Source organism: Malaclemys terrapin, chromosome 2 (assembly GCF_027887155.1).
Source record: "Malaclemys terrapin pileata isolate rMalTer1 chromosome 2, rMalTer1.hap1, whole genome shotgun sequence".
NCBI classification, from domain to species: domain Eukaryota; kingdom Metazoa; phylum Chordata; order Testudines; family Emydidae; genus Malaclemys; species Malaclemys terrapin.
The window spans coordinates 227,272,718-227,296,240 of NC_071506.1; the positions used below are offsets into that span (position 1 = coordinate 227,272,718).

A 23,523-nucleotide genomic window follows, 5' to 3' on the forward strand; every position below is an offset into this window, starting at 1 on the left:
ATCTGGACAGCTTTTTAAATACTCCAGTCCTTTATTAGACCATATACTATTTGTAACAAATCTCAACTTTAAGTTTTAAAATACGAGTATTTGGTGTGTGTTTTTTTTTTTTATTATTATTTTTATGGGAGTTGTTTGTAAAAGGCTTTGCGCACAATGGCAGTATAGAAGCAAAATCAGTTGCTGTAAAATGCTGGATATAAAGATTAGGAACTCTGAGCAAAAGTTGGAGATGTTTTTGGTATTCCTTGTAAACACATTTGCACAGCAACATCGTAATCTCCCCGCCCCTGAAAAAACGCAAACATCTATGAATTTGCCTTGGCCAGTTATCACCCAGTTCATCATACAAGAATGAGAATGCTGAAATGTATTTAAGCCAGAGATATGTGCATGGCGAGTGTTTGAGCATCTTTACCCCAAAAGAAGTTCTTGGGAGGTGAGGGGAGCAAATCATTTCAGTATTTCCTTTCATTTACAATCTCTGCTTAGCGCTGTTCTAAACCTTTAGGGTTCTCCTTGGCCACAGGCATTGTGGTCCCTAAACATGTTTTGAATGTATCCTCGTTCAGAAGTTCTTTCTAAGATACATAAAAATTGCTTTATTAGTTGAAACAACGAGGAGTCCTTTGGCACCTTAGAGACTAAAAAATTTATTTGGTCATAAGCTTTCGTGGGCTCGTTGAGTAATCTGTGTTACACTACTTTAAGCATACCATTGTACAGTTACTTAATAAAGAACTGCACTTTTCTCTGCCAGTGAGCACAGTGAAATCTGTAAGCATATAAAACTGATGTGGGCATGGTATAAATCTGTTCATGTATTTCTTCAAGTCACTGTTGATACTTGTATTTGGATCCAGTTTCCAACACTGCACCAAAAGTGTAATTGAAATAATAGTGTATTAGAGTTTATCCAGTTCTTTTCTTCAGTTGCAGTTTCAGAGGAAGTCTAATACAGGAACTAAAAAAATGTATATTTCATTCTCTCTGGTAGAGGATTGTTGTGTGTATTTTGAGAGAGAGAAATAACATACTTTTCAAAAGTTAGATGTATGTAAATTATCTGAACACCACATTATTAAGATCAGATGCATATGTCTGATTTTAATAAGTAACTAACTGTATAACTCAAGTGAACCAGAGAAATTGGTCACAATGATTAGATTTATTATAAAGCTCTATTAAGATGCCCACACACTCTTAGGTATCAGGTTATCGCCAAAAATTTCATTCAATAAGTAAAACCTTCATGAAGTTAAGAGTGATTCGGTCATTTCTTTAAATCTTGGGTGACTGCAGTTGGCTTAATTTTTATAAATTAATTCATTAATAAATATTAATATAACAAAAGTGATTGAGCATGACCCAGGAGCACAATCACATTATAGTATTAAAATCTAGCATGTTATACCTTGCCAAAGAGAGCAGCATCATTTAGAAGGGATGTACATGAGCTAATGGTTACTGAAATAGAAAAATGTCTCTGGAATGAGATTGAGATTTCCATCCCCCCAGGATTGAGGCATCTTTTTAAAATGAGAATTCCATACCTTAAGCACCCTAAGTGTGTATTTTCTTGGAGAAAAGTCCTGGTCTAATGAAAGCTAGATAGTGGTGTCTGTCTCACTGAAATCAGTGACCAGGATTTGTCTATGGACCATATTAACAGATTTTCCATGTGGTTTGGTTCATGATACTTTCTCAGAAGTTATTGAAGTAAAATTGTGTGGTGATCCTGCATGGGAGTGTGTACACAGATCAGATGAACATAATTCAATAAAATATTATTGGCACGACAAGCTGTTAAACAATGTTGCCAAAGTGTACAACAGCAGTGGTAGGTACAATCCTGTCCAAGTTTGAGCAACTGAGAGCCTCATGCATTTATTTCCACCCGCCCATTGCTTTTGGGTGAAAAGCCTTAAACCTTTTTACTTTGAAGAAATATTTTTTGTACTCACTTTCTAGAAAGTGTCTGTGGTCTCTCTGTCACATTAGTTGCATTACGACTCTGGGTGTGGACTGAACTTTGTGCGTGTGTGTGTGTGTGTGTGTGTTCTAACTCCATTGACTACAGTACAACAGTAATGTGAAAGGATTCCACCCCCTGCCCCCAACCTTTCTACTTATATTTTTATGATCTGCATAAGAAAAACTAGATGATGTAAAAGTCTTGTTGGCAGTCAACAGAGTTGAAGTTAGGGTTGTTAGGTTTGGAGCATGGCTGCTGAATGGTACAGCTGATTGTACTGACCTTACTTTAAACTTATAAGCAACAATGTGAAGTGTTCATTTAAAAAATGTGACCTTTCACTTTCACAGGGTATTAAGTGTCTTACTATTGCCATAAATTTGGAAGTGCATAATGTGAAAGATGCACCTTTTTGAGTCTAGCTTTCAGAAAGCTTTCCATCCCCCTAGATTTCCCCCATCTCCACAAATGATAGGGGATCTGGTCATTTAGGAATATGGTGCTCCCCCACAAATGCTTCTCTGTGTGGAAATAAACTGACTGGCCAAGTTAACTTTCATCAACTTTTTTTGTGTTTTAGTAGAGAAAAAAATTGAGACCTGGTAAAAGGGCATAAAACTAGATTTTATGTCTGTCTTGTGTTTTGAGGTAAAATTGAAGAAACACAGGATTTTTGTGCTAGATGAAATGGAAGGAGGGAACTATGTACATAAAATTCACCAGCTGATATACATTCAGAATAACTATTGCCTAGTTCTGTATCACGTGTTGAGCTCTTTCAGTTACATCTGCTGTCATGTGGTATATCTTGGATCCTTCTATAGCAAGTAATGACACTCAGAGCTCTCTAGTGAATTTTAATTGGAATCTACAAATGAGCAAGACTATAATAACATACCTCACTTTTGAAGCACATTGAACAGCATTTAGATGACTGGTACTTTGCCTTGGAATGTTCTAATACTTTAAACTGTGATTACAGACTTGACTATAAAATATACATTCATCCATTCAGTTTTACTGTTGTGTTGATGAGTAAGAATATTTTGATAATGCAAGACAGTGGATCACAAATGTAGACTTTTTAATCTTATTATGAAAAGCCTTTAACAATAAAGTTGCATGAGATTGCAAAGATTTCTCCAAATACACCTCTACCCTGATATAACGTGACCTGATATAACATGAATTCTGATATAACATGGTAAAGCAGTGCTCTGGGGGGGCAGGGCTGCGCACTCCGGCGGATCAAAGCAAGTTCGATATAATGTGGTTTCACCTATAACGCGGTAAGATTTTTTGGCTCCTGAGGACAGCGTTATATCGAGGTAGAGGTGTATTCATATTTTTCGCGTTGCTCCTTAGGCTGAAGTAGCTCCAGACTTTTACCAGCAGACTTTGTTCTACAAATCTTGGAAATCAAAATTCAGAGGTCTAGTTTAGTTTATTAATTATTTATACTGGAGACCACTTTTATTCTGTCTTTGTGATTGTGAACTCCACCATGAGGTGGCCAAATATGTGTTTTACCTATTTAAGAAAGTAGATTTGTATAAAATACTTCTACAGTTACATTGCAGTTGGTATCCGTTCATCTTCAGAGTTAACTTTTTTGAGAAGATAGCTATTTTAGTCAATTTAATTGCCCATCAAAAATAGATGATATGGAAGTGGGCTATTTACACAGTATGGCTAGAATACTGGGCCTGTTAATTATCTTCTGAGGGGAACCTTCACGCACCAAAAATGTTAAGGATACAACTGGAGTTTGGTTTAATACAAGGGGCCTTTTGAATAGAGTATTTCAAGATGTAAAAACTAGCTGGAAAGGTGAGTAAGTGAGGGTGAGAGAAGGTGTCAATTCTAGAAGAAATTTGCATAGAGAAAAAGAACGCTTCCATGCCATTGTTGGGCAAGAATATCCTTAGAAGTGAGCATAATCTGCTTCGTCATAAGACACTACTTGCCTATACATGTTTGTTTTATTTTTAAAAATTATTTGTTACTTTTTTGCAACATCACAAAACTTTGATACAGATCACTTTATAAACTTTAAACTTTTAAAACATTGGAAAGCAAAATAGTATGTGTTTGAGCCAGTTGTTATGTATTCTGAGGCAAAAGTGTTTCTTCAGCTATTCTTAGCCAACTAAGACTTAGTTGCACCCCATATCCCTCCAAAGGGCTTTTAGTGATTCTTTTTATGGTATAATGTTATCAATTTTCATGATTTCTTACAAGAATAGCTTAACTGGCCACATGCGTGCACACTCTACCTGAGTACAGCTAGAGCTGTGTTAATCTACACATTCTTGAGAATCCCAGGGGCTATGTGGCATCTCTGGCATTTATTTGTTCTTTTGCTTTGGGGGAAGGGAGGAGACAAAGGATTTGGCCGAGAATCTAGTCAGAACATTACTGGGCTTTGCTGTAGTACTTCAAAATTAAATATTTTATTGACTAGATAAGTGACTGAAAGGGAATATAAATTTGACGTGAAAATATAGTGATTCTACTTTGGAGGCAAAAAATATCAGGAATTCAGGTGTTAATGTGATCAGTTAGGCAAGCCCTTTAATCTCAAACCAAACCTATTTATCCAGGGGTTTTGTTCTTGTTTTTCTTTTTTCAGGGGCTGTAGAATGCAGTAAATATTTGAAGTTTCCTCTTGGAAACCTCCTGGTATAACATTTTTTCTCAAAAACAGTGTGGGGTGGAAAACTAGTATTTTGTTTATGCTTTTGTATACAAAAAGCTAGATACTCGTGTCGTGCTTGAAAAGGTTTAATGAAAATAGCTTTCAAGCTACATGCTTTTATGAAACATCACAGCTGCCACATGTAAAACAAATATTACTGTAACAGTTTGATGGATTTAGACTTACATTGGTTTTGATCTGACTTCCTCCCTTTGCACTTCATTGTTTTGCCTTTGTGTACTGTGGATCTGCTTCTGCCTAATTTATTAGAAAATATGCTTAAATGTACACTTTTTGCTATTAATGATGCTTTTTCTGTTTTTTTAACTATTTTCTTTAATTCGTCTGCAGGAGTCGGAAACTTCAGATCAGAAATATCCCGCCTCACTTGCAATGGGAGGTAGGATTTCACATTTTAAAATTAAGACATCCATATCTAAAGCTGTATATTTCTGTTTCTTTCCTCCTCCACAAGACTTCATGCCTTTGCCCTTCCCTCCACTGGCTTCACACATGCCCCATTCTGTTCTTGGGGGAGAGGGGAGAGAGGGCAGGGAATCCTTTGAAAGTGTGAACAATAGAGCCTTCTAAGCAATTCAGATAACTGTCTTCATTTCTACTCTCTGAGTTAACGTACATTTTTTTGAAATAGATTCTTGGGTGAATACTGACTTCCTGATTCAGTCAGTCTCTTTGACAGAAGGTTTGTCCGTTTCAGAATTTTCTGGTATATGAACTCAGTAATCTTATGGAAGTTTGGATTTAAACACTCGGCAAAAAACCTTTCAACAGCAAAACTTTAATACTAGGCCTTTTGTCTTTCAAATATTTTTTTTTTCCTTTCCACGAGTGGTAACATAATGGTAACTCTACAAATAGAAACTGGTTTGCTCATACAGTACAATTAAATCATCTACTCCGTCACCAGTCATTTCCATAGCAATTGCGTATGATGCCACAAATAAACTATTGTGATTTTTACAGTAGGTAGGAGCAGGATGGGTTCTTATGAAGAGAAATCTTTTTGTTTTACACACACATACAGTGGGAAACTATAGTAAGTGTATTTTTCAAGTGTCCCTCTAGTCTAGCCTAGCTGATGGTAAGTCGTCATGCTGGCAGATGGAGATCCGAGTGGGTAAAGAATTAAGTTCTTACAATGTCATTCGTCTGATGAAGCAGGTTGGCCAAACCTGTTCAGTTGTCTTTCTGTCTGCAACTACTTCATCTGCAAAATATAGACTAGGTTTTGCTCTGTTCTCAATTAGAAGAATGGAGACCGGGCTCTCTCAAGTTCAGGCTCCTCATTTAGGGGTTTGTGTGCTATGAACACAGCCCTAAAAAAAGAACAGGAGTACTTGTGGCACCTTAGAGACTAACAAATTTATTAGAGCATAAGCTTTCGTGGACTACAGGCCACTTCTTCGGATGCACAGCCCTGTTCACCTATCCCCTCCTTCTGGTTTTCACTGTCAAATCTGGCAGTTGCAAAATAAGATACTGCACAACATTTTGATTAAAAAACATAAAATTATCTCTGATAAAGTTTGCAGATGGCTCAAAAACTGGGAGAGTGGTAAATAATGAGGAGGACAGGCCACTGATTCAGAGCAATCTGGACCTCTTAGGAGACTGGGTGCAAGCAAATAGTATGCATTTTAATATAGCTAAATGTAAATGTCTAGGAACAAGATGAGGGATTCTCTCTTAAGAAGATTTCGGGGTCGCAATGGATATCAACTGAACCTGAGCTGCAGTGTGATGCTGTGGCTAGAAAGGTTGATGTGATTGATGGGTGGATAAACGGGGGAATCTTGAGTAGGAATAGAGAGGTTATATTATCTCTGTATTTGGCACTGGTTTGGCTGCTGCTGGAATACTGTCTGTCTCTGGTGTCAACAATTTAAGAAGTGTTGAAAAATTGGAGAGGGTTCAGAGACGAACCAGGAGAATGATTTAAGGATTGGAAAACCTGCCTTATAGTGATAGACTCAAAGAGCTCAATGTATTTATTTTAACAAAGAGAAGGCTAAGGGGTGACTTGGTTACAGGCTATAAGTACCTATGTGAGGAACAGATACTTAATAATGGGCTATTCAGTCTAGCAGAGAAAGGTTTAACATAGTCCCTTGGCTAGAACTTGAAGCTGGACACATTCAGACTAGAAATAAGCTGTACATTTTTAACAGCGAGAGTAATTAACCATTGGAATAACTTATCAAGGGTCGAGGTAGATTTTCCATTACTGGCCATTTTAAAATCAAGATAATAGGTACTGGAACTAGGAGTGCTGGGGGTGCTGCTGCACCCCCTGGCTTGAAGTAGTTTCCATCATACACAAGGTTTACAGTTTGGTTCAATGGCTCTCAGCACTCCCACTACAGAAATTGTTGCAGTGCCCCTGATCAAGGTTTGTATGTTTTTGTGAAAGAGATGCTCTCGGAATTGCTTTGGGGGAAGTTCTATGACCTGTGTTTAATGCAGGAGCTCAGGCTAGATGATCGCAATGGTCCCTTCTGGCCATGGAATCTGTGAATAAGAATATCCACTATAGGTAGGGTGACCAGACAGCAAGTGTGAAAAATCGGGACGGGGGTGCGGGGTAATAGGAGCTTATATAAGAAAAAGACTCAAAAATCGGGACTGTTCCTATAAAATCGGGACATCTGGTCACCTTAATTACAGGTCACTCCTGTGTTTTCCCCAAGTTGGACAGTAGCCATCTGTATATCTTAGCGTTTTATACTGCCCCCATCATCATGGTGACTGAATGCCTTCCATGTAAAGACAATACAATAGCAAATTCTCTAGTGGACTTTGTGGATTCTTTAGCAATGCTACTTATTTTGGGGGTAAAAACTCTGCCTGGGAGGGTAGGGTTTTTGGCTTTGGTTATGTGTGGATGTTCTGAGGTTTTTTTAATAGTTTTGTTTTTTGGTCGGTAAGGGTTTAATGGTAGCAGGTAGTGTCAGTGTTATGCCATTCTTCAGTAGCAAACTTTTCCCAGATTTCTGAACTTTTGTCGTGCTGGCTGTGCCCAGTTCCTTGAAATGCCTCTGTGTACTTCAGTCTGTTGGTCTGAGTCTCTCTCACTAAAAGGTATATCATTACCTTTATATTTCTGACCTCACTGGTAGATGTCTGTCCTGCTTTCCCTCAACTCCTAGTATAATTGATCCCCAAAATGTTGTAACTGTTTTATGGTGACATTCTGGTTGCATTTCAGTTAAGGTGAGCATCTTTCTGTATGGGCTGTGTCTTTCCAAAGGGTTCCTAAGGCCAGGTCTACACTACAGACTTATATTGGTGTAACTGCATCGCTCAGAGGTGTGAAAAATACACATACCTGAGCGATGAAGTTATATCCCCCCATGTAGACCGCTCTATGTCAAGGGGAGAGCTTCTCTCCTCGTCATAGGGACCACCTCTCAGGAGGCGTTCTGCGAAGTACCTGCTTAGCACAAAGGTGGGGTGAGTTCAGTCACATAAAAAAGCTTCTAGCAAGTGCTGAAGAGGAGCATGTTCACTATTAATGGTATAGGAAGGTATAAGAGAAGTGTCCTGGAATTACCTCTGCAGTATCTTTCTCCTAAATGCTTCTGCTTCCACACACATAGTCAGCTAGACATGAGGAACTTCAGGTCTCTGTGTGTGAATTAGATGTTAAAAAGGCAAGGTTTAAATTCATTAGACACTTCGGGATTGTCTTCATGTACAGCACTACAGTTAGTGAAGATGCTCCTACATCAGTGGGAGAGCTTATCTCATCTGTGTAGTTACCACATCCTGGTGCTAAAAGCCCTTACAAGAGCTCCCTTTGAACTCTGTTGGAAGGGTCTTGGATTTGTCATCCTTAAAACTGCCTTTCTTGTGGCCACTTGCTTGGTGGAGAGAGTAGGAAAACTTTAAACCCTTGAGCAGGGATCCCTGCCTGTCTCTTTATAAGAACAACCTCTTTGCATGACCTTTCTCTGTAGCCCTGTATGCTGCAGCTGGCTACTGCCCCATGTCCCAAAGTACCCAGTGTTTCTGCTGAAGATGGGCATTGCTATTCAAGTGCCCACACTGTGGGCTGGCATAACGGATGATGGAACAATTTTACCTATTTTTCTTCTAGTCATTCTGTGCTAATCCATTTATTTTATGGTTCTTTTGTTGCATTGGTAGAGTTGGGGCTGTTTTAATTCTTTATGTATTGTTTTGAAAACATTACATTATATTGCTGGCAAAGTCTCTAACCAGTCAGTCCTCGTAGAGAGAAGGTGTCAATGTACAAAATCTTTGCTTTTTCCTGTCTCCATATGCTGGTGAGAGAACTCAATCAACTGCTTGCACTGGCATAGAGGGACTTGGAGAAACCAGGTTACAAGGTAAGAAACTAATATTCGTGTGTGAATTAGTCTGTTTCTAATACTGTTGTTTTAAGGAGGTTACCCTATATTGTTGTTTTCTACATTAAAGTCCTCTTTCAGTTCCCTTGAAAGGAAGGAACTCTGAGGGATTTTAAAAATAGGGCTGCATTTTATATAAGAGAAACCAGACCAATGTATCACTGTATTGAATGGTCAGTGAACATGTTATACGCTGATGCCTTGTAGTTTGTTGGTAATTTGTATTGTGGTGGTACCTACAGGCCACTGTCAAGGGCCCATTGTACTAGGTGTCCTCTCGTATTCCCCTTCTCGTACCAAATAGGTGCCCCAAAGAGCTTACAATCTTATTTTTTTAAATGCAGGTCACTGTTTCACGAGGAGCTTGGTAATCTGTTTTGTGCTAGGGAGACTTGGAAGAAACCTATATGAATTTGTGCGTTTAGACAAACACTTGAAAATGGCTTAAATGAAGTTTATTGCCTTTTGTCTGAATACAATGGATTTACACATTTGAGGCCACAATCTGCCCAAAATCAGGTCCTGGCAGGCCAGATCCTAGTTTTGCCTCTTCACTATACCATGTTGGTCATAGATCAGATTAGACATCTCAACAAAAATATGCGACTGTTTAACCTGAATGTAGGAGTGTTGGCATTAAACAACATTTATATTATGGTAGCATCTTCAGACCTCAACAGATTGGGCACTGTTGTGGTAGGCGTTGTACAAATCTCAGCTCACTCTGGAATCAAGGAAGGAGAATGACTTGTGGCTGAGCTTTCAGTTGTCTCAGTTGATGGTTTACTCTTGGAAGACTAGGATAACAAATATCTTTACTTGCATTGTAACGTTTGAAATTAACCGAATTTAAGATTTTTTTTTTTTTTGAGATTCTTGTTTTTGTTATATGGTAGCATCATGCATAGTATTAAAGTCCCTGCCACAGTGTCAACCCTCTTCTCTTTATTTGGAGGCATTAAAATGAATAGTGAAAGATAAGAGTTGTCACTGAGCTCTTAGAGAAAATCACTTGCTGAGAGGCTGCTGCACAACTCTGGTGGTATCAGATGCTCTGGGAGGCAAAATGTAAGATTTTACTGTTATTTTTCATTGTTTTTGAACTGTCCTGCTCACTAGTGACAAACAAGAGGGTCTCCAATGTATGCAGCGTCTAAGCCATAAAATTTCTACAGAAATTTTAAACTTGGATGTTATAAACAAGGTAACTTTTTTTAAACGTGAGCCGAATGTAAACTTTTATGTTGTCTTCCTGAAAACTTCAGTGCCTCTGTTGCTAGTAGCTTTACTAGGAAGCAGCAGAGAAATTTCAAGTCCTTGGGCAGCTTGACTTCTGCTTCTTTAGATAACAGTTTTACTACTGCTAAGTGTTAGGTCCATTTCACACAGCTACTTGGGAGAACTATCAATAGGACCCCAAAAAAGGAAGCTAAGAGAGTGACAGAATAAGGGATCCATTTCTCTTTCTTTCCCTTTACAGCAGTCTAGATCAGGGAGAAGAGAGAACTTCTTGACCCTTCCCAGCACTTATTTTTTGGATTTTCATGTTATTGGACATCTACTAGTTTAGTTAGGCTGATACTTAGGGCTTGTCTTCACTACCTGCCTGGATTGGCGGGTAGAAATCGATTTCTCGGGGATTGAATTATTGCGTCTTGTCGGGGCGCGACAGTCGATCCCCGAATCGACGCTCATACTCCACCAGCCCAGGTAGGAGTAAGCGCCGTTGACGCGGGAGCCGCGGCGGTCGATTTGCCGCCGTCCTCCCAGCGGGGTAAGTCGGATTGGATACATTGAATTCAGCTACGCTATTCGCGTAGCTGAATTTGCATATCTTAAATCGATTTCTCCCTCTTCCCCCCCCCCTCCCCCCCCAGTGTAAGCCTAGCCAAAGACAGAGCTACCCAGCAGAGTCCACACACAGCAGCTGGGTAGAAATCCAGTGCCTTCCCTCCTGGACATTACTTTTCTGCACATGTAGCAGGGATAGTTCAGAACTGACGGTTACAAACTCCTTAATGTGGGGGAACCCTTTCTCCCTTAGATTCCCTACTGGACGGTCTGCTTCCTGTGTGGAATGTTGTAACTAATTCTGCAGTCTCTGGAAAATTGTAATATAGCAGGATTTAAAGCAGAGAATTAACTCCTACGCATTAATCTCTTTTGGTTCAATTTTATAATTTTTCATCCAAAAAGCCACAGATATTTAATTTGTTGCCAGAGTGCTAATGTTAATGGCAGGCAAACAGACTTTGTGGCAAGGGCAAGAAATCTTCTAAATTCCATGGACGAGGCAAAGCCACCTTTTGTTGTTTGTTATAGGTTGCATCTGCACATTATGCAGGCAGGGTACTTTTAAGGGAAGAAGTGAAACTGAAACACGAGTGGTAGAGACACCTGTCCACCCAGAGTTGTATTAGTTCTGCTTCCCTTAGTCATGTATGCATTGCTTCATTGCCTTTCAAGTCCAAGACCTGTCACCCTTACTCTTGAATTGTTGCCAGAGGTTTGCTGTGGGTAAGTGACAATATCATACCTATTTTTAAGAAAGGGGGGGAAAAATGATCTCGGAAACTACAAGCCCGCTAGTTTGAACTGAATTGTATGCAAGGTCTTGGAACAAATTTTGAGAGAGAAAGTAGTTAAGGACATACAGGTAAATGGTAATTAGGATAAAATACAATGTGGTTTTACAAAAGGTAGATTGCACCAGACCAACCTGATCTTCTTTGAGAAGATTAAAAAAAAAAAAAATTAGTTAAGACAAAGGAAATGTGGTAGATCTAATCTACCTGGATTTCAGTAAGGTATTTGATATAGTTCCACATAGGAGCTTATTAGTTAAATTGGAGAAGATGGTGATTAATATAAGAATTGAAAGGTGGATAAGGAACTGGTTAAAGGGGACTACAAAGGGTCATGCTGAAAGGTGAATTATGAGGCTGGAAGGAGGTTACTCTTGGAGTTCCTCAGGGATTCGTCTTGGGACCAATCTTATTTAACGTTTTCATTCATGACCTTTGGCATAAAAGGTAGGCGTGCACTAATAACATTTGCAGATGACACAAAGTTGGGAAGTATAGCCAGTATGGAGTTGGATGGGAATATCATGCAAGAAGATCTGGAGGACCTTGAAAATTGGATGAAATTTAATAGTGCGAAGTGCAAGGTGCACCTAGGGACTAACAAAAAGGGTTTTTTGCTATAAACTGGAGACGTAGCAGTTGGAAGGAACAGAGGAGGAGAAAGACCTGGGTTTATTGGTTGATCATAGGATGACTGAGGTGCCAATGTGATGTGACCATGAAAAAGGCTAATGCAGTACTAGGCTGCATCATAGAATATCAGGGTAGGAGGTCATCTAGTCCAACCCCCTGCTCAAAGCAGGACCAATCCCCAGACAGATTCTTGCCCCAGATCCCTAAATGGCCCCTTCAAGGATTGAGCTCCACATTTCCAGTAGAACAGGGAAGTATTATTACCATTATACAAGGCACTGGTGAGACCTCATCTGGAATAGTGGGTACAGTTCTGGTCTCCCATGTTTAAGAAAGATGAATTCAAACAGGAATAGGTGCAGAGAATGGTTACTAGGATGATCAGAGGAATGGAAAAACCTACCTTATGAGAGAAGACTTACGGAGCTTGGTTTGTTTATCTCAGTGGTTGTCAACCTATTTACCATTAAGGGACGCGTATGCCGAGTATACCTTCATGGCCCTGAAGACGTCACATGAGACATAACTCTGTGCTGATTGGGTCGCAGGTTGAGAACCACTGGTTTAGCTGAGACAAATGAAGGCTGAGGTGAGATATAATTGCTTTCTATAAATACATCAGAGGGATAAATTAATTTAAATAACTCCTCTCCCTTCCAGGTAAGTGCCAATGTTGACACAGGAACAAATGGCTATAAAGTGGCCATTAACAAGTGTAGGCTCGCAATTAGGTGAAGGTTTCTAACCATCAGAAGAGTGAAGTCCTGGAACAGCCTTCCAGGGGGAGTGCAATGGGGGCAAAAAACCTAACTGGCTTCAAGACTGAGATTGATAAACTGATGATGGGGATGGTAGATGAGATTATCTACAACGGTATGTAGCCCATTAGCGACAGCTAATAGCAAAAATCCCCTGTGGCCAGAGATAGGGCATTAGATTGGGAGGGCTATTAGTTACTACAGAGAATTCTTTCCCAGGTGTCTGGCTGCTGGGTCTTGCGGACATGCTCAGGGTTCAACTGATCGCCATATTTGGGGTCAGATTGGCAAAGACTCTGAGGTGTTTTTCTTTCCTCTGCATCATGGGCATGGGTCACTTGCAGGTTTAAACTCGTGTAAATTGTGGATTCTCTATAACTTTAAGTCTTGAAATTATGAATTGAGGACTTCAGTAACTCAGCCAGAGTTTATGGGTCTATTACAGGAGTGGGTGGATGTGGCCTGCAATGTGCTTGAGGTCAGACTAGATGGTCATCATGGTCCCTTCTGGCCTTAAAATCTGAATCTATGAATGTGTCTATTGTATTCAAAAAGAAAAGGAATAGTGGAGCTGGATGATTGAGATCCTAGACTTTTCGTATGGCACCACTTAAAGGATCATGTATTCTCAAAGCATGGGTAAATAATCTCTAAAATGAGAAGAATGTGGACAGAAGTTACTTTTTAAAAAAATACTGTACTGCACTTGATTTCCTAAAACATCTGCTTCTACTGACTTCTCTTCATCCTACAAAAAACTCTAAAATAGTACAAGTTACTTGTTGAAACTAAAGTCAGATATGTAGCTCCTTAGCATTTGGGGGAACTTACATACGCTGAGTAAATAAACTGAAACTAGGGTAGAGGGATTAGATGGCTCCATATAGAATTTATTGGAATCATATTCAAGAGAGGAAAACACCATAGAGAGATGGGGGAGGAGGGGGAATCTGCAAAAAGAGGTGTATTTTTGGCAGGTAAATGGGATAAAAATTGTTAACTTCTTTCTTCTGTTCATCTATGAAGTTTATCTTCCTAGCCAAAAAAAAAAAAAAGGGGAAGAAAATGTTTCAGACAAGTAAATGTGGATCAACTGATCTTTCTTAAATTTTAACAGTCAAAGCCAATCCTGGTGTGTTTCCAAGGGTGCTGTAGATTTGGAATCTAGCAGAAGCCATGATGTTCAGGGAAAAGGATTTCTTCACAATAAACCAAAACTAAAGGAAGAAATGTCGAGATGGTTCCTGCAGCTCTCTGGACATCTGTAGGTCGATGCTATGCACGGCTCAGGTGGAGCCTCATGGTCTCAGACACCATCCGGTGGTTCAGGGACATCTACATCAAACGCATCACCAGCCACCGACAGTACCAGGAGGTGTGAGCTGGCGTGACATCGTTCTTCGACTACAAGAAAGGGACCAAGAGACTTTCTCCGTTGGATCATATGAACTGGAACCATAAACTCCCTAAACATTAAATCTCACCAAATGAGGGTCAATCCATCCTCCTCATCATATCCACTCATGATAACCCACACCTGAACATAGCCATTATATGAACTTCATACCCTCATATCTCAGTGCCTGAACTTTGACCCATCAACCGTTTACCCCCAATCAGGGATATTGCAGATTATGTATTCCCTGTGCCACCCAATCTTAAACCCAACTTCGCACCCCTCCATAATCGGTGTGTTATTCCCTGATAACCAGAAACTTCTATGCTTAAACTCTGTATCATTAATTTAAACCTCATCTTAATAACATTTTTAAATCTATTCTTTGCCAAAGCAGACCTGGCTTTGTGCAACCAACAGGGACAAAACATTTAAAATTCATCCTTAAAATTGATGCTAATGACAATTTATACAGATACATCCACAGCCTCCCTCAAATTAATTCCACACTACTAAATGTTATCCTTCGCAAGTGGAGAGGAGGCAGCGTAGTCAGAGAAGCTATGAAAAATTATTTGCTTAGGAGCTGCAGATATCAGAAGATGATTTTGGATCCACTCTCTTACAAGCAAGTATTGGAACAATAGGATGAGATAAGCCCAGACCAGACTGGTCTGTCTTATTAAACAGTAGCTCTAGTTCCAATGTACAACTCTCCCTGGCATCCCAATTGTCAGCATGTCTAGTGGTCGGGCTGATGTGCTTTACAACAGAATGGGAAAAATTCCACTTATGCCAGGTTAGTCCTAGACATAACTCAAGGTTTACATTCTGAAAATGAATCAAGACTTTCTTGCTGTTTTGGATCTAGACGCTGCAGAAAATGCCCCACCATTAGAAACTGTCAAGTGTGGCAATGTTAGGGAGATGCTAGCTCTTGGAATTCACTAAATATTTGAGAGAGTTGAAGTTTCACACAGAGATCCTGAAGCACTTCACTGGGACACTTATTGACCTGAATTTGTCTGTGAGAGAGATACTGTACCTGTCTGTTGCAATAGCACCATGCCTCTGAACCTTTCTGCTGATTCTGCTCAAGTAACAGCCATTTCGGTTACCTAAAGTAAATGGTATTAACCAAACTACTAATTATTGTGGTAGAAGAGTTCAAGTCCCCTGGTGTATCTACACTCCTATTTGGACAACCTATTTTTATGGGTTTTGCTACAAAGCAATCAAGTGGGCACTACTGGCACCTGGGTTAATTCTGATGCAAGAGTTGACCAAATTCAGCCCAGTCATTGGAATACAAGGAGTTCTAGGAAAGATTCAGAAAAGGACTCTGACAAGAAGAGCCTCCCTCATAAGGTCTGGGCCCACTCTAGATAATGCTTTATATGTGAGATGTTAGGGAATTCCTTCTGCGGTAATGTACTTGGACTCCTACCACCATGAGCAGGAAGTTGGAGAGGCACCTGTGCCTCCATATGCAACTTCCAGTCTCTTTGATAACAAGGGAAAAAACACATACTGGTATACACACTTTGGCTCCTTCTTGGGAAATTTTTTTTTCTTTTTCATTTAAGACTCTCATGCAGGGCACCTGGTGGCTACAAGAGAAGTTATTCCATATAGACTGCCTAGAATTGAGCAGGCAGCACAACTGGCCAAACAATGGGCAACATTATGAATAATGCACACCTCTACCTCGATATAACGCTGTCCTCAGGAGCCAAAAATCTTACCGCGTTATAGGTGAAACCGTGTTATATTGAACTTGCTTTGAGCCGCAGGAGTGCGCAACCCCGCCACCCCGGAGCACTGCTTTACCGCGTTATATCCGAATTCGTGTTATATTGGCTCGCGTCATAGCGGGGTAGAGATGTATTTTCCTAACTAATCTTGCTAATTTACCTGAGTAGTGAGTCGTCAACCATCTGTGTGGGTGGTTGAGTGTTGGAAAAATTTATTCACAAATAATTTACCCAATTGATGGGTGAGAGGGGAAGATAGTTTATTCAATTAAGGAATACTGCAACTTGCCACAGCAGTTGGGCTCCGATTTGCCTCGTCATAGTTCCATAAGAATTCAGTTTGTATTTATTGCTTATCAGGTTGGGCCACTGTGGTGCACACACACAAACAGGGAGGGGAAATGTATTCCATGTTGCATCCTAAATCCCAAGTGCTGATAGAGTGAGTGGAGAAGTACCCAGCATCTGTAAAAGGTCAGCAGAAAATCCCCATAGCAGACAATGTGTCAGGCTCTGAGCTAACACAAGCAGGCACGGTCTCTGTCCCAAAGAGCTTATCCTTTAACATTTATTTTTAATTACCTTTTAATGCATCAAAGAACACTTGGCTAGATTAGACTTGTACCTCATTTGCTCAGTTGTGTTACCTGAGCGCCTCTCCATTCCTTCTCACAACAAAGGTGGGAGCCTTTTCTGTCAATGGGGCATTTTTTGGCCGAGTCCTATAGGTTGTGCCTGTGTTTCATTTTCTTTAGAATAAAACAACGTTCACGCTTTCTTCTAGCTGCTTTCCTGTTAGAGATTACTCTAACTGCTGTTCATGTACTTCCTCTCCATGTATGTAGCCTCCGTAAAACAAAAGCTACAGGTGTTCTAAACTAGAATGTTTAATAAAATTTAATGGTTGCAGAGAGTTACTGTAGAGTATTGTTAAAGCCCAAACAGTACATCACTTGTTTTTTCTCTTGGAACAGCACCACCCTCTTATTGAGAGATCTCATCACTGCCATATTTTTGCCTCTTTTCCCTTCTCTTATTGACTGCTTGGACTTCTGTATTCTGGATGCAGTGTAAGAAAAAGATGTTTTATCTGTTAACTTCTCAAATGTGTACATATCCCTTTCCTGGAGTAAAAAGAAGAACAGGAGTACTTGTGGCACCTTAGAGACTAACAAATTTATTAGAGCATAAGCTTTCGTGGACTACAGGCCGCTTCTTCGGATGCACAGCCCTGTTCACCTATCCCCTCCTTCTGGTTAGTCTCTAAGGTGCCACAAGTACTCCTGTTCTTCTTTTTGCGGATACAGACTAACACGGCTGTTACTCTGAAACCTTTCCTGGAGTGTCTTTCTCCTTTGACCTTTATTTTGTACTGGTGTACTTTTCAAGTTTATTTGGCAAGGGTAGTTGTACCTTCCTGAGCTATATGTTGGTAAGGACAGCACAAAAAAATACTAGATCAGCTGTATATCCTTCAATAGGAGGAGGATATAGAAAGTGAACAAATTTTATAAACAAATTGTCCCATTACAAATTGAATCCCTATATAGAAGAGTTTTCTATACATGGTATGCACTCCAAACTTCTTGGTGGGTGGATGGGTGGCGGGGGGAGAGCCATTAAACTGATGCTGTTTTTTCAAATAATAAATGTCAAAATCCTGATTCCAGGCTAAGAACATTAACACTCAGTTTAAAGGACCTCGCTCCAAGACTTTCATCTTATCCACCAATAGCACTCTTCCTTCCCATTTTGGGGATTGCAGCTTTGGCTTTTAAGGGTTTTGCAGCACAAAACATGTCTTGCCATCCCTTCCCAGCCTGCAGTCACTTGCACATTAAGAACACTCTAGACATTTGTGACCCCTAATTTTTTTTCTGCCATAGACCACCACCTGTTCAGCTTATATGAGAAAGCTGGGGGTACAGTTGTAAGGCAACACTATCAGTCTTCTAAAAGAAGAGTTAAAGTAGTTTTAAAACCAAAGCGTTTAGAGTTTGCATTCTTAACACAGCACACTAGGAATCTGTCTTTCTAAAGGGTGCCAGGTTCCCTTGTTGGGGCCACCTGAAAAGTAACTATGATGTGAAGTGTGGTGTTGCTCTTGTAAAATGACTCTTGCAAAAGCATTTATAAACTAATTTCCTCAAAGTGTAAGATGGTTAGAGAAACTGCCTTTCAAAATATATTTCTATGTAAATATAATGGAATGAAATTAAGTGTCAGGGACACATTGGGGTGCTGTCAGCCCCACCCACAGTCCACTCCTGCCCCTTCCAGGCTCCGCCCCCACTGTGCCCCAGGTTCTGCCCACTCGCCCCTCCACCTCACCCTTCTTCATCCCCTGGCCCACTCCTGGCTTGCTGCGTCCCTCTTCAGTCCCCCACCCGCCTCTTCATCCTCCCCTCCCGCCACTCGCCTCTTCACCCACCCAACCGCCATTCACCCCTACGGCGCCGACTTCCCCTCTGCTGGGTGGGTGCTCGCCCACCCCCCGCCTCTTCCCACCTAAGCATCCACCCTCGCTCCGCCCCCATTCCACCCCCTTCCCCCAAGTCCCCTTCCCTGTCCTGCCTCTTCTCCACCTCCTCCCCTGAGCGCACCGCGTCCCTGCTCCTCCCCACTCCCTCCTGGAAAGCGCTAAGCACCACCAAACAGCTGTTAGGCAGCCAGAGGCGCTGGGGGAGGAGCGGGGATGCAGCGCGCTGGGGGGAGGGGGGCAGAAGGAGGTGAGAAGGGGGGAGCTTTGGCTGCGATTTTTCCCCATGGGTGTTCCAACCCTGGAGCACCCACGGAGTCGGCGCTTCCCTCCTGCTCACCTCCTTACCTGAATATCTGGACAAATGGTGTCCCGATCGTACATTGATCGGGACGCAGGACAAAGGGTTAAATATTGGGACATATGGTCACCCTAAAACCAGCTCTCATAGCTCAGTAGAAAGCCAGCAGTTGGAGTTGAGTTCTCTCTCCTCTGCTGCTGTCTTCCAGTTCCAGTTTCCTCACCAGCTTACGTGGAGCAGATAAACAATCAATGGCAGTAATTAACTTTGTTGTCACCACGTGAAGCCTGCAAGCCTGTGCAGAATGAAGGAACCAGATTGACTGAGCAGAGAAACCAAGAGATGCACTGATGTGTAGAGATTCTCAGCCTGGACTTGGTCATGTGACTTGCTGGCTGATTTTGGAAGAAAGAGGACAGAAGATGAGGAAGGAGGCACGAAGTGGTATGCTTTCTGCAGGTGCAAGGATGTTGCCAAGTAGAGCTTAGACCCACTTGCCCCTCTCTGTGAGGAGGGCAGAAGTAAAGCTTCTCAGATATATTGGGTATTCTGGGGCTCTGCAGCCTGTTGTATTGAGTACTCTATGTGTAATGAAGAGGGGATAAATGCAAGTCTCTGGGCTATATCTGGAGGGTGAATGGGGCTTGTACTGTTGAATTTCTGGCTCATGTTGGAAGAGTGAAGATATATCAAGTTCTTCTGCACATAGCATAGAAAGGACTCTGTGTTTTCTTTACTTCTGAAGGAACTTAAAATTTGCACTAGCTGTGGGTGTTACTGAATTTCAATACACATACGTGCCTGGTGGTGCTGGGGCAACATGCAGGTTTGTCAGAGGTTTCTATCTTGAGAGATCACTTGGGTCAGAAAAGCTGAACTGTGAGTTAGTCTCCCTTTCCAGTGTTGTTTTATATTTAAGCAGTGTTTAAAGCTAATCTTGCTGAGCAGTGCCTGTGAATCCTGAAGCTAGTAATGTCAGAATATCAGAATGCTGGAGTGATGGGGTAGTGGCTAGTGTTTGTTAAAATGTTAATACTTAGATATTTTTATCATAATACTTATGGTTTATATAATCCTAATTCATAAAGTGAGTTACGGCGGGAGGAAGAACCAAAGTAAGAGGGGAAAATTGCAGTAAAAGTGATTTTAGGAGAAGTAAAATTCAATAGCAATGGAGTATTAAAACACAACAAAATAAATGACTTCTAAATGAGGCTTGAGCCGATAGCTCACAGATTAATCCATTACTGTATTACTAGAAACTATCCCACACAAGGCTGAACTGTGCAGCAAAATGGAATGCCAGGCGTGCACATGAAGTATTATCTTGTAGTCAGCCATTCTGTTTAAGCATGGAAAGACTTCCACCCTGTTCCTTCTAGCGCAGGCTGCACCTGGTTTGCTTCAGTTCAGTCCCAAACCACCTTAGCTTGCTTGTGGTCTGTGCGAGTGTGTGTTTGGTCCTGGGCTACTGGACCTAGTGTCGTAGGACCCAGCTGAAGCCTATGTAATCAAGGTTAAAACATATTCTTAACTATTGATGAGCCAAATTAGTGAGCAATTGAATGCAAACCTAGTCCCAGTGATTGTGCTCTCATTGATCTTCATGGGCTTAAGTAGTTTGAGCAGAGCATCATTCATGGATGTGCTTTATTCAGCATAGGTACTCAGAAGCATCATTTCAACCTTTCTCTCCCTCCCTTCTCCCATCCAAACATTTATTAGAAGGCATGTCTGCCTGGTTCTGATGGCAGTCCACTGAGTGGTGCTCTGTAGCATCCTTTCCCATTAGCCAGGTGAACCCACTGGGTTCACTAGCCACTTCCCCAGTGTCCTCATATTCTAACATTACTAGCTGCAGGATTCCCAGGCGCTGCTCAGCAAGATTAGTTTTAACACTGCTTAAATACAAAGCAAAATTGGAAAGGGAGACTTGATTTTGAATAATCAGCTGTCCAATATTTTGAGCTGTGCATGTCTCACAGCATGAAGTGGGACTTAAATACTACGTGGGCAATAGTTAGGAGATAGTGTCCCTATGGTGGACTGTCCAATTCTGTGTATACTCCAACATTGTGACTTATCTTGGGGTTTTAATCACTCAATTTAATTCTGGGAATGATCATAGTGAAGGTGTATGTGAAGCAATAAACACTACTTGCAACTGGCTAAAAGTGGGGAAAAAGTAGAGGTCCTTGAGTAATCATGTAATAAACACTTTTGGACATCTGAAGAGATGATTATTCATATAAATGTGATGAATGCAAGGCTCTTCCAAGCCTAGATGTAGTGTTGCTATTGTGACACTGTAATTACATAAATAAGGAAAAGATCTATCAAGCAGGAATTTCTATTAGTTTTTTAGGGGTTAGATTAAAAAAGTACAGGAAGTTTCTTCAAGCTTTGCCCCAAATCCCTAAAGTAGTTGCTCTAAAATGATCAAAAGTCAATGTTTAATAGTTCATAGTGATACTCTTACCAACTGTTTATCAATCACCATTTGGATTGAGTTAGCATTGTTATTGGGAGCAGGTAACCCCACTCGTGTAGCTGTAGGCTTAGGAAGACAGCACTGCACTGGTTCACTTTTGGTAGATTATTCCTATTCCTTACTTGGGTTTCAGTTGTTTATAGAAGCTGATTTGTGCGGGGCACAATACAGACAAGATAAGGAGACAGCTTTGCATCTCTGAAACCATAAGGACTAAAACATTTAATTTTTGGTTTCAGAGAAACAAAAGGGGCCATGAAAGAAGTGCTGGTCTAACTTGCTAAGTTTGTGTGACAGCTTATTGCGTTGCCTCTTTCAGCATGCATCATTGCTGGCATGGGTGGGTGATAACTGTTTGAGCAAGTGGTCTGTGTGGAAATGGGAATTGTAGGATTGAAATCACTAGATGCTGCATCCAGTGTCCGATGATGTATTGTATTGAGTGTATTCTCTTGGCTGTGATTGGCTAAAATCTTAAAATAATGAGTGACTTATACAAAAGCTAAGTATAAGTAAGACAAGTAAAGGCTATACGTCTTTGAAAATTGTATATATAGTCAATATTTTTCTTTTTCCTGACAATATCCCCTTAAAGAAATAACTGTTTAGTGCTTAAAAAGCCACTTATGACTCCATTTAATAAATAAGTAGTAATAATAAGCATCTGATCCAGCTTCTTTTCATATTTGCTATATTGTCTCGTAACTGAGGCGATATGAAGATTCTTTCTATAACAAATTCTCAATCTTGCAAGATACAGGAGGATACAACCCATGATTTTCTAATTTTCGTAAATATTTTCCTATTTAAATGGCTTCTACTGTACAAGAGAATTTTGACCTTACAAACCTTATGTCACTTGACAACATTAAAACAAAATTTGTTGCCTGTAAACCTGGAGTAATATGGTCAGTTGATTCTTGGGGTTTCTTCATATGCAAAACAAAATGGACGGAAAAAGTGGAATCAGCCGTGATTAGGGTTGCCAATTTTAGTTGGACGTATTCCTGGAGGTTTCATCACATGACATAATCTTTAATTAGTAGAGACTGCAGGACAATCCTGGAGGGTTGGCAACCCTTGAAAAATCCTCCTAGCTCAGAACTTTAGAGAGAGAGCTACAAACAAGCTTCAGATATTTAAGATTTCCCCCCCCCCCCCCCCCGTCCCTTTCAGGATTTTCAGTTGTAGAAAGGTGATTTGTAAAGACCTTTGTGTCCTTTCATGAGCTCAGTGGTCAACATTTCATACACCTGAGCTGTAACCTTTATCGGGGAGTTTTCTTTCTTACACATCAAACTATTTAGTCAGCATTGGCAAATCATCCAAGTAGAGTGTCAAGTATTTTCTTCATTGTAGTGGTGTTACTGGAAATTAAGTTGAACTTGGAGTCTTTGCAAGTCTATCACCTGCATGAGTTGGAGAGAAAACATCTCTGGGAATGGTACTGAATCTTTACAGATTTAATAAAAAAAATTTTTTTTATTAAAGTTGCAAAATGCTACTGGCTGTGTTCCCTTATGCATTATGTTAAACAAGTGATACTCAGGCCTCAGTATTTCAGGAGTCAAATTAGTGATCAACATTACCCAAAAGAGCCACAGTAATATGAATCGCTTCTCGGCTCTCTGAGCTGTGGCGCAAACGTAGTATCTATTCATATTTCAACTGTGTGAAGGGGAAATATTTAGTCTTTATATATAATTATTCTTGCAGTAAAATGATTGACCAAGTATTATTTTATAAACTACAATTGGTTAATAACCTAGTAAAAGCATCTTGATTGGTTAATAACTTAATTGGCTAATTAAATTACACAGTGTTTTAATGTCATGTGCTGCAAAGAGCGGCAGGAGACATATCAGAAAGCCTGAGACTCACGAGCTGCAAATGGCTTTGTATACACTGGCACTTCATTTGCAAAACTTTTGTTGTTCAGGGGTGTTTAAAAACACACACACACACACACACACCCTCCCCCACCCCGAATGACACAAGTTTTAGCAACGAAAAGCGCTGGTATGAACAGCGCTTTGTCAGCAGGAGCGCTCTCCTGCCGACA

At 40.6% G+C, this 23,523-nt stretch overlaps 1 protein-coding gene across 1 annotated transcript in view; it reads left to right on the forward strand.

Annotated features, from left to right (window-relative positions):
* Nucleotides 1-23,523, forward strand: part of IGF2BP3 (insulin like growth factor 2 mRNA binding protein 3) — a 167,625-nt gene that overhangs the window by 22,411 nt on the left and 121,691 nt on the right. Inside the window, exon 4 of the mRNA XM_054017064.1 lies at nt 5,025-5,073. Coding sequence (XP_053873039.1) covers nt 5,025-5,073 — 49 coding nt within the window. The remainder of the gene's footprint in view (nt 1-5,024; nt 5,074-23,523) is intronic.